Below are 13,960 nucleotides of genomic sequence, written 5' to 3'. Positions count from 1 at the left end.
CAAGCTCACATATGGAGGACCACAATCGCGACTCAGAGCTCAAGGCAGCATTGAGCTAGAGGGTGGCGTGATGTCATGCGTCGACTTCGATCTTATCTCTAGATAAGATGCATGGACTCCAACGGCATTGACGAAGCTCCATCAATTCTCCAACGCCGCTCCTTCAGTTATACCACCATTCGGCAAAATGTCTGCATTCAGGACACCCTTCGCACGCCTTTTACAGCAGGCATCTTCACGATCGACACAATCAAGATGCCTCCACACCTTCCGCACACGACCCTCACCATTCCGCCAAAACATCCGTGGATCGCGATTTCAAGGCGCCAACCAGTACCGCCGTAACGCCTCTTCCTTCGGCGGCAAAGCCAAAGCGCTGTTTTGGGAGTACCCCGTCTCTGTCTCGCTAGCGAGCATTGCGATCATCTTCGGCGCCTTCACCGTTGTCTACGCCAATTACGTCTACCAGAACTATATCATCGCCGCCTTCCACAAATACCCCGAACCTGTCGCGGTCAAGCTCCGGCGCGCCCTCTATTACACCAACCAGGACTTACAGCCCAAGGAGGCGCTCAAATACTACCGGCAAGCGCTGCAGGTGGCGGAGGAGATCGGCATGGACCCGTTCAGCGACGAGATCATGGGAGTCAAGATTCAGGTCGCAGCTATGCTGGAGAACATCCAGCAGTTCACAAAAGCCATTCAGGTGTTGGAAATCCTGCGCCGCGACAGCCTGCAGTGGATTGAGCAGCTGGGCGGGCTCGAGCAAAACAAGCATAAGCGCACGCGCGTGCTGCAGAAGTGCGTCGCCATCTCCATCAAGCTTGGCGAACTGTACTCTCAGCCCGTTATTTACAACCGGGACGTGGCCGAGGCTCGCTTGGCATGGGCAGTGGAGACGATCCTGCGCGAGCGACAGCGCCGCGACACATTGAAGGTGAACGAAGAAGAGGAAGGCGCGTGGCTATCGGACAGCGAAATCGGCGCCGCGATGGAAACGCTCGCGCACACTTACGAGTCGCGCGACCAGCACCACTTGGCGACACCTTTGTTCCTGCAGGCACTCAGCCTGCACGGTGCAAGCACCTGCCACAGCGTGATTCTAATGAACAACCTCGCGACCAGCCTGGCTCAGCAATCGCCACGTGCTGCCAAAGCTGCACAAGAATATGCTCAGAGCCAGACTCTCTCCGCTCCGGAAGACGCGCCACCGCGCCCGCCCGTAACGCGCGAGACGATGCTGGAGAATGCGCAGACGTGGGCGCAGAAGGCAATTGATGTTGCCGCTGGCATCAAGCCGCCGGCACGTGACGAGGAGTGCGATATGGGATGTGCTGTTGCGCTGCATAATCTGGGCGAGTTTGCGGAGATGAGGGGCGATGTAGCGGAGGCAAGGCGGAAATATGGCGAGGCGGTCAGTCTGGCGAAGGCGTTAGGTTTCGCTGAGGGAGTAGAAAACGGGGAGGCGAGACTGAAGGAGTTGAAGGCGAAGGCATAGGTGCTGATTTGCTGCGAAGGATTTCATGTCGGTGTTTGTAAGATATGCCACCCATGCACCGCTGTGGATGAAGAGGAGACATTGTATTCTATGCTCGACGACTTTACGATTCATTGCACAGCGAGAATTTCCGAACGCTTAAGTGATGCATACTCGGTATTCTCACGACATAAAGGTCATGCGGTTGATCTCACTGCTCTCAACCACCTTCTGGACGAATTTCCGTGACACGCGCTTTCACTTTGCGAGCCTTCGCCTCTACCAACAGCGCAACCTCGTGTCGCATCTCAGGGCCCGTGTCTCGTGCTGGGCGTTATCAGAGCTGCAATGTATTCGCCGCTTCTCATGCTCAGAACTCCCTCCATCATGCCATGTCAAAAGATCCTCAGCCGCAGCTGTTGCTTGTGTTCGACCAATCTCAGCTCCAGCCGTGCCTTACCAGCTTGTAGGCCACATGGGTGTTGACCTACAGCCCAGCTTGTGCGACGCTGCACGGAAACATACCAATTACGGAATACTACACAGTGTCACCGGACATTAAAATCAAGCAAAGGAAGATCAATCCGGTGTTCATCGGGCATGATAAGGTAGGCACATAACACTTCCTCTCCTTGTCACCGATATCATTCCATGTGGCTTATGTCAGATGCAGCGGCCATTTTCACCATCCTTGTAACCGTCAACAGGACTGGTCGATCACCGAACGCACGGCTACACAAGCAAGGGACTCGGGTATATACAGTACCGGACCGCAGTCCGCTTACATCCAGGTGGCCGCGGGATGCATATGCATGATGCGTAGGAAACGCGCCTACACGCCTGATGGCGTGAAATATCGACAGCCAAGTAACGTGCAAGATTGAGGCTGACAAGACACATTCACCAATCAGGTCCTCGCGGGCGAAATGTGCCGGCTTCCATCCAGATTTACAAACACCAGTCGGTGAAGCCGGTGGATAGGTGCATGCATCGCAACTTCGAAGTCTCAAATAACAGGTCGGACCTTTTATCAGCAGCTCATGCCGCGGAGAAGACACTCTTTCTCTCAGCTGTGTGCTACACGTGTGCAGAAGATCGGGAGAGTGCTTGCAAAGAACTGTTTTGACCACGAGATGCCATATACATATGACAGTAAGCGGAGCGCCCGTAGGTTTGACGGCATAGGCCTTCAAACCCTTGACTTGCCTCCCACAATGGCACAATCTTCACGTTTGTTGATCCTCGCATGGTTCCTGGTCTCCTTCGCCGAATCTCTTCCGAGCGGTAGCGGCAAGTCGATCATCTGCCATCGAGACGACGACGACAATTACGAACGTAACGGACCAAGCAGATCTACCACAAAATTCTTCGGTCTCATCGCCCTCGTTGTCATTCCTATCGCCATCGTGTTCATCTGCACACAATGTCGAGTCCACTATCCTTCCCGTAGACATCTTCATGATGTGGCAGCACACGACACGATCGATCGGCGCGAGATGCCTCCGATTGAGCTGGAAGTCAAGAAAAGGCAGTCTGAAGAATCGCAAGTGCGCGAGGGGTACAAGCAGATCTGGTTCTCCCGTTTCGTCGAGCACGGGAACTTGAGGCATTGGTCGCTTTATCGGCAAGACTGCTTACGAGCTGCGGAAGTACGAGCTACGAAGGGACGAGGAGGGAACACGGTTGGATGGAAACAAGCACAAGTCAGAATCCAAAAACCATCAGCAACTTGCCGCCTTCAATCAGCTTGACGAGAATTCCGACATTCCAGAACACTCGAGTGGTATGTTCGCCAAGTACAATTACCGTGTCGGCGAATGGAAGCTCGACATGGCAAGAAGAGAAGCCAATCGCGTCAATTATTTTACTCCCACCGTCGCCTCTTCCGGGGGCAAAGAGTACTACGTTTGTCTGATTTGGTGGACTAGACATAGTGATGAGGAGATACTTCAAGCGGCGAAGACCACCATGGATGGCTTCGGGACGTACTGGCGAGCCTTCAACAATTGTCACGATGGGGCCATCAGCTTTGCGAATTCGATTGTTGACCAAAAAGCTTCTGATTAGCCCTGGTTCGAAAACAATACGGAGACGAAGTATCAAGAGATGGTCAAGTTGCAGCCTTCGGAAGCAGTCTTGTGGATGTACGAGCAAGGCCTCGGAGAAGCTGTTTCCTTTGCAAAGAGGCAAGCAAAACCTGGAAGTGGACTTGATGGTATTGCTACGGCTCCTGGCAACATCACTCATGCTGTAGGTACATTGATTTATGCCATTCCAGGGTGAGATGAGTGTCAGTATTGCAGGCGGTTGTTAGGATGGAGAATTCATGTCAGAAAGGTGTCCACAGTAGCGCAGTGGTTAAGATGGTTGATGATCGCTCTGCGCTGGAGTTGTAGGCAAGTGTTATCTTCCTCTGAAAGAGGACGCACCACTTCGAGTCGAGTCTTTACAATGCTGTCCCTCTCCCCTATGGTCATCGGTCTTTCGTTGACTGCGTGCCATCCAAAGCCCTGAAACCTCGCCCAAATTAGACAATGCTCCAACGAATTCAACCTGTGCTCTTTCATGCAAGTCATGGAGAACAAAGTTGCAAGTTTCAAAGAGAACGCGTTGTCATGGCTTCTGTTGTGTGGGGATACGTCCAAGCTAGAATCACGAAAGAGCTGCCCTACGGTTCCACGAAAGGAAAGAATTGAGCCTGGCTAATCATTACGGTCATCTTTCATATTAAAAAGCAGAAAGAACTCCGCAGAGCACAAATGTTCCAGACTTATGAAGCCGGCAAGAGGCGGGTGTACCACCTCAAAGACCAGCCCGTAGATAGCGCTTGCGGTAGGTGGGGGCATGAGCGCTCTTATTAGCAGGTGGAACATGGCTCCCAGCGGTGCTGCGAATAGCACGCTCCAAAGCTGATGGGAGGTGCGTTCAGTCGCGATCACTTTGCGCAAAGCAGGACGTCACGTGAATCTGAACAATTCACTGACAGCGCCAGGAGCTAGCGCCGGATGTACCCGAGCCAATCACAGCCTGTGGTGTTGCACCCAGCTGGTCTTCCTTCAGCCATCTCCCCAAACTTCACTGAACGGCCGACTTCGACAGTTCAGGAAGCGCAGTGATATCACCGGAACAGTGCAAACATAAACAAGCGGCATCTCACATCGTGCCGCGTATGGCACGCTGATAAGGTACATTAAATGGCTCCAGTGGGGCCATTGCACGTGTTCGTGGCTGAAACAGGGTCCTCAAGCTCCCGGAAAGCGGCTTGGCGCTCCCACCATCGGGCTCTGATAATCGCGACGAACTCCGCGCGAGGCGCCACCTTGTGGGGCACCCTGGCATCGATGGAACTGTGTTGTTTGCTACCACTTTCATTTCATGATGCTCGCCTGATAGCCTTGCCATCATGTTGATGACGGGTAGCTGGCGTAGAAGCTGCTATCCATGACGGAATTACTTCTGAAGCGTTGTATCAAGCAAGGAACCTTCAGCAAGGTGACGCGATCTGGAACAAGCCGGATCACGCCATACCTGTGTCGGCAAGGAATCGACAACTCGAACTCCGAAGCTGATCCATCCTACTCTCGAAGGATCTCTCCGCAGGACTCCTCGCAAGATCGTCCGCGAGGGCCAGAGTTATCCCGCGCACATTGGGGGTGGCGTCTCCTCTCGGTGCGCCTTCGAGCGCCACCGGCCGAGCCGGCACTTTGGCACCTCACTCGTCCTTCTCATCAGCTGTCCAGCCGTTCCACGCGGCGCCTTGCTTCCCACCTCCGCCAAACAAATGTCAATGTGTAGCCATTGGAAACTTTATGCTTGCACAAGCAATCCGCCGGGCTCAAGTCCTAGCGCCCTCTAGCTTACATCCTGCCAAGCGAGGCTAGCCATGCCGCCCTCGCCCTAGGTAGGTTCGTGGCATTCGAGGGAAGTAGATGGTATCCTTTGGGGCTGTGCAGTCGCCATTGGTAGGGCATGTCTCGCCGCTGGAGCTTGCGAGCACTTTGACGCAAGCCACGCATGGCTTTTGTAGCCGCTTGGTCCCTACCTTTCTTTGAAGCTGCTCATGTCTTCACCCGTCACCATTCCCGCCGCTCGCGGTCACTTCTGCCGTGCAAAATGGTGGGCGTTGTGAAGGGAAAACTATGGATCATTGCCGTCGCTGCTCTCGCGACCCTCCTCTTGTTTTACCTTGCTGTGCCTGCTGATAACCCATACGTGCCCTCGTTGTCGTCATTACGCAAACCTCGGCCACAGCCTACGGATCATTACGCTTATGAGCAGCCTGTGAACGGGACCGCATGGGACTTCGTTTCGGAGCGCGATGAACGCAACCTCGGGCTCACAGAAGAGCAGTGTCAAGTATGTCTAGCTTCTATCGACAATACCCTGATTCTACTGACAACACTCAGATTGCCTTCCCCGAACAATATGCCGAAGTCGAACGAGCCCGGAAATTCCACGAAAGACAAGGCGGCATCAAAGCAGATCAGATCAAGTTCTGGACCCACGAGCCCGACAAAGCCCACGGCCAGCTCAAGCTCCTCATCTACGATGGCGACCTGTACGTGACGGGCGAGAAGGCCGGCGTGGTCGACCGCAACCGCTACCTGCACGGCGCCGCCATGATCTACCGCGCCATGACCGCCATCCCGGACCCGCGCGTGCTGCCCAACGTCGAGTTCACCATCGACCGCATGGACCACCCAAACCCATCGCCCGTCCGCCCCGGCCGCACCGTCTGGGCCTGGACGCGCAACCTGGCCGACGAGCACACCTGGGTCATGCCGGACTTCAACGGCTGGGCCTCGTCCGACTGGGACCGCGTGGGCGGCTACCGCGCCTTCCGCGAGAAGAGCAAGCAGTTCCTCACGCCGTTTCACAAGAAGAAACCCAAGCTCCTCTGGCGCGGCCAACTGGACGTCGGCAAAGTCGTCTCAACCATCCGCACCGCGCTCCTCGCCGCCAGCAAAGACAAACCCTGGTCCGACGTCGAGGACATCCGCTGGGGCGGCAAAGGCACGCCCGTCGACATGGAAGCGCACTGCAGCTGGCAGTTCCTCGCGCACACCGAAGGCAACTCGTGGTCAGGCCGGCTGCGCAACCTCGTCAACTGCAACAGCGCGATCGTAATCCACAACCCGCTGCAATGGGTCGCACACTTCTACCCGCTCCTCAACGCCTCCGGCCCTGCGCAGAACTATATCGCCGTGAAAAACGACTGGTCCGACCTCCCCGCGCAAATGGACCACTACCTCGCGCACCCCGACGAAGCAGAGCGCATCGCCGAGCAGAGCCGGCGGACGTTCCGCGACCGGTACATGACTCCAGCGGCGGAAGCATGCTACATCCGGCGGATGATCTACGAGTGGGCGAAGGTGCAGGCGTGGGAGCCGAAGCTGTACAAGGACAAGGAGATGAAGCGCATGCGGGGCGTGAGCTGGGAGCGGTTCAGTTGGCGGCCGGGGCCGCATTTGGACGGGAAGCCCAACCCGCCGGATGATTACTTTTTCAAGAGCGAGCAGATTGCTTTTGAGGATTGAGAGGGTTGGTTGTTGGGGGACCTTCTCTTTTCTGCTGATAGAATGGTTTCATGGCGCTCGGGGTGATCGATTCTGCGAGTTCTAAGGCCTTGATGGCGAGGGCCTCACCGCATGAAGTTTGACTGCGGACTAATACAGGGGCGAGGCGTTCTCGTGGGGTATCCTGCGATCCAGGGCAGCAGCTTGAGACACATCTTCCAGGCGGGTTTCAGCCCAAATTCTGCGATTTGCGCGAATGTCAGGAATGAAATGACAATCGAAGTGCTGCTAAGCGGAAGGAAACATAATCCAGAAGAGGCCTGCAGCCAGGCTTCTAAGGGATAGCTAACCCGTTGTAGTCCATGAAGCCGCAGCTCCCAAGCTGCCTCACAGATGTGCACGAAGCAAGCGAATCTGACCTTTTCATCCACCTCTTCCCCCAATCAAAGGAATCGAAATTAAATTTTGCTCCCCCTTAATACATTCCCCAAATCCTCCCCGGCATAACAACCCTCATAATCCCCCAATGCCTCTTGGCGCTCTCCTCCTGCTCCCGCTTCCACTCGCCCACCTCCTCATCGCGCAGCACCTCCTTCTCCGCGCCCTCCTTACCCCTCAGCGGGAACTCCACCGCAAACTCCGGGCGAGGATAAAGGTGCTGCCGCCTGCTAATACTGTCCAAGAAATCCGCCGCCGTCGGCTGCCTGAAAGTCACGGGCCCGAGGGCATTTCGGCAGAAAACGATGTAGTTCGCGAAAGTGTCGACCGGCTCTGAGGGGGAAGACGATTTGGGTGGCGCGCTGTCGCGGTAGAGCGCGCAGTGGCCGTCGAACGCGCGGTCGATGGTATTGAGGACTTTGGCGGTCAGCGGCAGGGTAAGATCGCCGGCGTAGTTGAGGGCTGCGACGCCGTTAGGTTTGAGCAGGGAGCGCAGGGAGGCGAGGAAGGAGGCTGTGAAGAGCGGGAGGGGCTCGGCGCCGCCGGTGAAGACGTCGTGGATTATGTAGTCGTATTGTTTGATTTCGGGGACCTGGATGGGGTCTGGTGTGGCGTTGGATCCGTCGGAATCTTCTTCTGGGAGGCTGGGGTGGGCTTGCGAGTGGACCCAGGCGATGGCGTCGGTGAGGACGGGCGTGTGTTTGTTTGGTAGGGAGAAGTAGTCGGTCGCAAGCTGGTGGACGACGGGGTCGAGCTCGACGATGGTGGTGTTGATGCCGTGCTCGATGAAGGCTTTGGGCGCGGTGCCGATGCCCAGGCCGATGATAAGGGCTTGCGCTTCGGAGTCGGGAATTTGAGGCTCGACATCCATCAAACGCACAGCTTCGAGCATGTGGAAGGCTGCATAAATGGATTCTGAGATCTTCCAGCCCTGATTGCGGCGTTGAGCAGTGAGTTGCCACTCGCCACCGAGGAGACTGTGATCGCATCGCATGACGCGGTAGTTGGCGTTGGTGTTCTCGAGCACACTCAGATAGCCGGTGTTGCTCCATTGGCGGGCGAGGAGAGTCCAGTCTTGAGAGTTTAGTGTATTATTAAGGATCGTGGTTGAGATTGGGCTGTTGCCGTAGGGGCTGGCAAGGGCGAGGACTGTGGCGATCGAGATGGTCGCGACCGCGATTGCGCGGCGTTCGGTGAGCATGAGTGCGAGATATAACGCGACAATTAAGTGTGCATTGAAGGGGTTGAGGAAAGACCAGGTCGCGATAAACTTTGACACGACCTCCGGCATCATCCAGTCAAGGGCGAGAAAGAGGCCAAGCGAAGGGACACTGGAGAAGAGGTGTGCCAGCGGACCAGATGAAGTCTGCTTGACATCCGGGCCATCATAGCTGGCGGCAGCCGCGTAAACCAGAGGAATGACAAGAGAGTGACAGCTCAGAAATTCTCCTACGACGGGGCCCCAAACGAGTCCTAGGCTATCGCTGAACTGGAAAGATAGACAGGTGAGCGCTGGTGCGCATGCTGCCCAAATCGGGAGGTACTGCACTGGCGCTCCTCCACTGGGACGCCAATACCATTGCGTGGTCCAGCCGATGAGCGCAGAGGCCGCAATCGCTGCCTGGTGGTTGACACTTGAAGGGATGCTTCCATAGACCGGCGCAAGTGACAATTGTGAGATGCGAGAAGTAATGGCAGCCATCACGATCAGAAATGTTGACAAGCCCATGTCACGAAGACCTTGGGGCATCCATGACAAACTATCATCCTGCTGAGGTGTCGAGACTGTGTTTCCAGAGTCCTTGGGAGGCTTAGCCTCTTTCGGGGCCATGTTGCTGGTTTGCTCGTGTCGAAGTCTGCCGCGGATACCACAGATCCAGATGTAAGAGACCTCAAGAGGTGGACGGATGATAAGGTGTTAAGACTACCGCTTTTACTTTTTTAGAATATATAAAACAATGGCATTGGTGCCAGGATTCCAGAAACGGACAGGTGTGAAGTGAGTCTGCCCTTGGCATTCGGCTAGCTCGTCGGTTTCAAGTTGATAAGGGACGCAAGATACTGGCTGGACCAAGGTCGTTCAGACTGTGAAGCACTACAACACGATTTGGAAATCTAGACTCAACAGATGTTCATCTCGCAAGATTGTCTGAAATACGGCTGATCAGGTAGACAGAGAAACGATGATCTGCCTTACACGCGATGTCTCTCGGCTTGCCTGCGAACATGGGCTCGAAGCTCGGGCCCTCGCCGGCTGTTGCTGTGCGCGATCAGCGGTCAACAATGTGACCTCATGCTTGGAATCAGTGCGCCAAAGGCATGCAAAAATGCTATTTTCTTGACATTACGACCAATCCGGTCTTGATAGCAAAGCCGGCAACCTCAGGATCTACTATTTAGAAAATGCCTCGGAAGCAGGCTGTCTACGGCAAAAAGTCGCGCGCGGCATGCACCACCACGAACATTTTCGCCAGCCCGGACAACAGCAAGCGAAAGCAGTTGGAAACAATACCCATATTGCAGGATGACGGAGAATCGCGACAGGAACCAAATACAGCACAAGAGCTAGATGCTATTTCTCCGATGCGGCACAGGAAGGCTCTGGGCGAAATCAATGGCAATGCGGCGGTGCAGGCTGAGCTGCCAAAGGAGAAGAAGGCCAAGAAGCCCAGTAAGAGCAAGACTAAGCGCAGCGACGGGAGCAAAGATAAGAAGAAAACGGGCACATCGGTGATATCGCAAAGGTCGGGGCAGGACCATGAGGGAATTCCTTTGCCAGAAAGCCAGAAACCTAGCGATGAGCAGGAGCTTGAGGACGCTCAAGAGCTAGGTCAACCACCATCAATTCGAAACGACTCTGCAAAATCGACTAGCCACAGTGAAGAAGCTGAGAGATACGAAACCAAGGCTTCGAGCCAAACGACCGACGATCTCACATCTGCATTCGCTGCCCTCACGACGACGGGTCAGACCACGGCTGACTACACAACTCTTGAGGCTCCTGACTGCTACAGCATGCATTGTGAATCGCTACTGGAACTAACCGCCTATCCTGTCTCATCCTTCTCGGACTGGGCCGACGGACTTCAAGAGGACTTCTCTCTGGTCAAGATCGCAGAAGCCTCCTTTGGAGAAGTCTACCGCCTATCTCTCCAACCGGAAGCCGCAGCAGACGCCGACCTCCCTCTTTCGCGAAACGACGAATCAGTCCTGAAAGTCATCGCTCTGACACCACCCGCCGAGACCTTACCAAAAGGCAAGCGTGATCGTGAGCGAGCCCTCGAAAAGGCAGAGAACATGTCCAAGCCCGCCGACGTCGCGAGCGAGCTGAAGCTCCTTCAGCGCCTCTCAGATATCCCTGGGTTCACAAATTTCCGCGACCTCAGAGTGCTCAAAGGCAGCCCCCCTCCACCTTTCGCATCCGCATTCAAAGCTTTCAACGCTGCACAGAAAGCCGCGAAGAAGGAACTTAGCATCTTCCCAGACCCGGCCAAGAAAGCGAGCTACTCGCCCGACCAGCTGTGGGCCGTGATCGAAATGCAAGACGCCGGCACAGATCTCGAGAAGCTCGTGACACAGGGCGTCAGCAGCAGCATCTGGGTTGTCTGGGATGTCTTCTGGCAAGTCGTGCTGGCGCTGGCCAAGGGCGAAGGGGAAGCAGAGTTCGAGCACCGCGACCTACACCTGGGAAATATTTGCGTGCGCACGCCGATCGCCGACGGCAAGCCCCTCGAGGACTCCACCATCGACCCCTCCAAAACCCTCGGCTTCACCGGCTTCGAATCGACCCTGATCGACTACACCATCTCGCGCGCCTCCATGGTCGCCTCCTCCTCCGACCCAACCTCCCCTTCACCATCCAACAACCCCACCAACTCCCAAGTAGCCTACATCGACCTCGCCAACGACCCACACCTCTTCTACGGCGACAGCACCGAAGAATACCAATACGAAATCTACCGCTACATGCGCGGCAGCATCTACCACTCGACGCCCTACGCCACCTTCCCCGGCGACCCCGACCCGCCCAGCGCAGAGCAAATGGCGGCCCTCGAGCGCAGCACAGCCCGCACCTGGGCGCAGTTCCACCCGCTCACGAACCTCTGCTGGCTGCACTACGTGCTCTACATGCTGCTGGAGCAGATGGCGTGGCCGTCGAGTTCTCGGTGCCCGTCGAAGAAATCGAAGCCTGAGGCGCACGCGCGGTGGAAGAGGGCGCGGGAGCTGGAAGATGCGCTGCTGGCGGTGCAGGAGGCGTTGGATCCGGGGGTGCTGGGGTCTGAGGGGAGTTTGGGGCGGGCGGGGGAGTTGGTTGCGTGGGCGGTTGAGGAGGGGTGGTTGGCGGTTGGGGATGTTGTTGGGGAGGAGGGGGAGTTTGAGGTGTTTGAGGAGGAAGGTGATGAGTTGGTGGGAAAGTTTGAGGGGCTCGCGCTGCAGCAAGAAGGTCCTCAGGACGAAGTGAAACAGGATTCGAGTGAGGCGAAGAGCAAGCGGAGGAGCAGAAAAGCTGTTTGAGCAGACACACTTGGCATTTCGGCTTTTCGTAATATTTGGCTGGATTTCTGCATTGCATGGCATGGAGTTGGTTCTGGCACACATGTTGATCTAGCGTGGCGTCTCGAGTGGCATTTTCGGATACCCTAGGTTTATAATGCAATTTCTCAACGACGCAAAGACATATTCTTACAGACCGGTTTTTTCCCCTCTTTCCTCTCTTGCGAGGGTAAACTTCTTTACTCGATCATATCGATGTCGTCGTCGCCCACAGCCGCAGGAGCCGCCGCAGCAGGAGCAGCAGCTCCGCCGCCATTTGACTGCTGCTGCTGCGCGGACTCGTTGTGCTCAGCGCCATTTCCGCCACCACCGCCGCCAAAGTAATCCTCCATCTCAGCATCCAGCTCCTCAGCCGTCTTCTTAGGCCTAGCACCCGGTCTGCCCTCGCCCTTCTTGCCTCCCCTGCCACCACCACGCGCATTCTCCTCCCTCCTCACACCAGGTCTGCGACCACCACGCTCCCGCGGCGCACGACGCCCAGGCAAAGGCGACCTCGAATCGCGCGCGTAGCGGTCTCCAGCATCGTCGGCGCGCAGGCCCTTCCTCGGGCTGAAACTGCGGTCGTCGCGGCGGCCTCCTCCGCCCCTTCTCCTCGGCGCGCCGACGTCGTCGCTGCTATCGATGCGCTCGAACATGCTCCTGCTGGGCTTCTCGATGCGGTCGAAGAGCGAGCCGCCCTCGGCGCCGCCGCGGCGGCTGTTGCCGTGCAGTTGTGTCAGGCGGATGGGCTGGCCGTTGGCGTTGGCGCCGTCGAATTCGCGCACGGCGACGCGGGCGTCGCGCGGGTCTTCGTAGGTTACGAAGGCGGTGCCTTGCGAGCGGTCGGAGCGGTCGTAGAGGAGGCGGGCGGAGAGGACGGGGCCGATGCGGTTGAAGAGTTCCTATTGTACGTGTCAGATGGGGTTGTCGTGTTTGGGTATTTGTGGTCCTCACGCTGATGTCGTCTTCTGTGAGCTCGTAGTGCAGGTTGTCTACGCGGATCTTGCCCGTGTCGCTGGATCCTGTCAGCTTGTTGCCAACATATTGTCCGCGATCCCAACTTACTCGTCAGGCGCGCGCCTGGCGGGTGCCCGCCTGTCGTACTCGTAGTCATCTTCATACCCGCCGCGGCGTCGGCCAGAGCGGTCTTCGTCGTAGCGATCGTGTACCCAGTCGCTGTTCACCCATCAGCCTTCCGTCTCTCCTCCCAGTAAGCCTCAAGAGTAACCCACCCATCAACATCGGCTCTGTCATCGCGTCGGTTCTGCAAGCCCGGAGGTCGTGGTCAGTTTCGCATTCGTTTGCTGGTTTGGTCGTCTCTCGAGTCCGCCGCCGCCGCCGCTGGTCGGGAGCGCATGGGTGTGTCGCGCGCGCACGAGCGAGGATCGGATCGGATCGTTTTAAAGAGGAGTAAAGGGAAGCGGCACCTTCGGCGGCGGGTGAGCAGGTGCGGTCCAATGGCTTGCGGGCTGTCGTACCTTTCTTACGCCGTCGCGCGGGCCTTCGTCTCTGCGCGGGCCTCGAGGGGGAGGAGCGCGTCTGTCTGATCTGCGACCGCCGCCGCGCTGCTGTGTGGGTGTCAGCGACAATGCTATGGCAATCGACGTTGGCCTGCGTCTCTCTCTGTTTGTCGTACCGGGCGCTCAGATATGATTTCGTCCAGGCTGCGATCCATGTCGCTGGTTGTCGAAGCGGTCGACTGTTGAAAGATGCGACTAGTCGCAAGATGGAAGGAAAGAGTGATTAAGAGAGAAGATGTAGGTAGCAGTGTACCAATGCTCGCTTTGGTGCCAGTGATGTCGCACTGGGTTCAGTTGACCTGAACTTCGGCGAGACCGCAAGCGGACATCTGGGGAAGCTTCGCCGAATCGGAGCTGGACAACCACGAAATGTGAACTCCTTAGTCCACGTAGAATGGGCGAGTGAAGATGATCATGCATTCTCATGCACGTATCAAGGTGGCCAAGCCATCGTTATGTAGGTCAAGGTCAGATCC

The 13,960-nt window shown here is 56.6% G+C and overlaps 5 protein-coding genes across 5 annotated transcripts; 3 read left to right on the top strand and 2 right to left on the bottom strand.

Annotated features, from left to right (window-relative positions):
• Nucleotides 1-187: 187 nt before the first annotated feature.
• WHR41_06504 (uncharacterized protein) lies at nt 188-1,498 on the top strand (the record flags this gene model as incomplete). The annotated part of the gene is made up of 1 exon (XM_069375109.1): nt 188-1,498. One exon carries the CDS (start codon nt 188-190, stop codon nt 1,496-1,498), a length of 1,311 nt encoding a protein of 436 aa, XP_069228260.1.
• A 4,086-nt stretch (nt 1,499-5,584) lies between these two features.
• Nucleotides 5,585-7,014, top strand: WHR41_06503 (uncharacterized protein; the record flags this gene model as incomplete). Its single annotated transcript, XM_069375108.1, has 2 exons — nt 5,585-5,833; nt 5,884-7,014. The coding sequence occupies exons 1-2, from the start codon at nt 5,591-5,593 to the stop codon at nt 7,012-7,014; spliced, it is 1,374 nt and encodes a 457-aa protein (XP_069228265.1). The 5' UTR covers nt 5,585-5,590.
• Nucleotides 7,015-7,468: 454 nt separating this feature from the next.
• WHR41_06502 (uncharacterized protein) lies at nt 7,469-9,262 on the bottom strand (the record flags this gene model as incomplete). Its single annotated transcript, XM_069375107.1, has 1 exon — nt 7,469-9,262. The coding sequence occupies one exon, from the start codon at nt 9,260-9,262 to the stop codon at nt 7,469-7,471; it is 1,794 nt and encodes a 597-aa protein (XP_069228266.1).
• A 572-nt stretch (nt 9,263-9,834) lies between these two features.
• Nucleotides 9,835-11,946, top strand: WHR41_06501 (uncharacterized protein; the record flags this gene model as incomplete). Its single annotated transcript, XM_069375106.1, has 1 exon — nt 9,835-11,946. One exon carries the CDS (start codon nt 9,835-9,837, stop codon nt 11,944-11,946), a length of 2,112 nt encoding a protein of 703 aa, XP_069228263.1.
• Nucleotides 11,947-12,164: 218 nt separating this feature from the next.
• WHR41_06500 (uncharacterized protein) lies at nt 12,165-13,785 on the bottom strand (the record flags this gene model as incomplete). Its single annotated transcript, XM_069375105.1, has 6 exons — nt 13,601-13,785; nt 13,443-13,532; nt 13,197-13,228; nt 13,030-13,140; nt 12,919-12,979; nt 12,165-12,866 (listed from the first exon to the last, which is right to left on the bottom strand). The coding sequence occupies exons 1-6, from the start codon at nt 13,637-13,639 to the stop codon at nt 12,165-12,167; spliced, it is 1,035 nt and encodes a 344-aa protein (XP_069228264.1). The 5' UTR covers nt 13,640-13,785.
• Between the last annotated feature and the right edge of the window lie 175 nt (nt 13,786-13,960).

Source organism: Cladosporium halotolerans, assembly GCF_011745625.1.
Source record: "Cladosporium halotolerans strain TM138-S3 chromosome Unknown Sca21, whole genome shotgun sequence".
Lineage (NCBI taxonomy): Eukaryota > Fungi > Ascomycota > Dothideomycetes > Cladosporiales > Cladosporiaceae > Cladosporium > Cladosporium halotolerans.
Note: the sequence above shows the minus strand (reverse complement) of the source record. Positions and strands in the feature narration are given on the sequence as shown.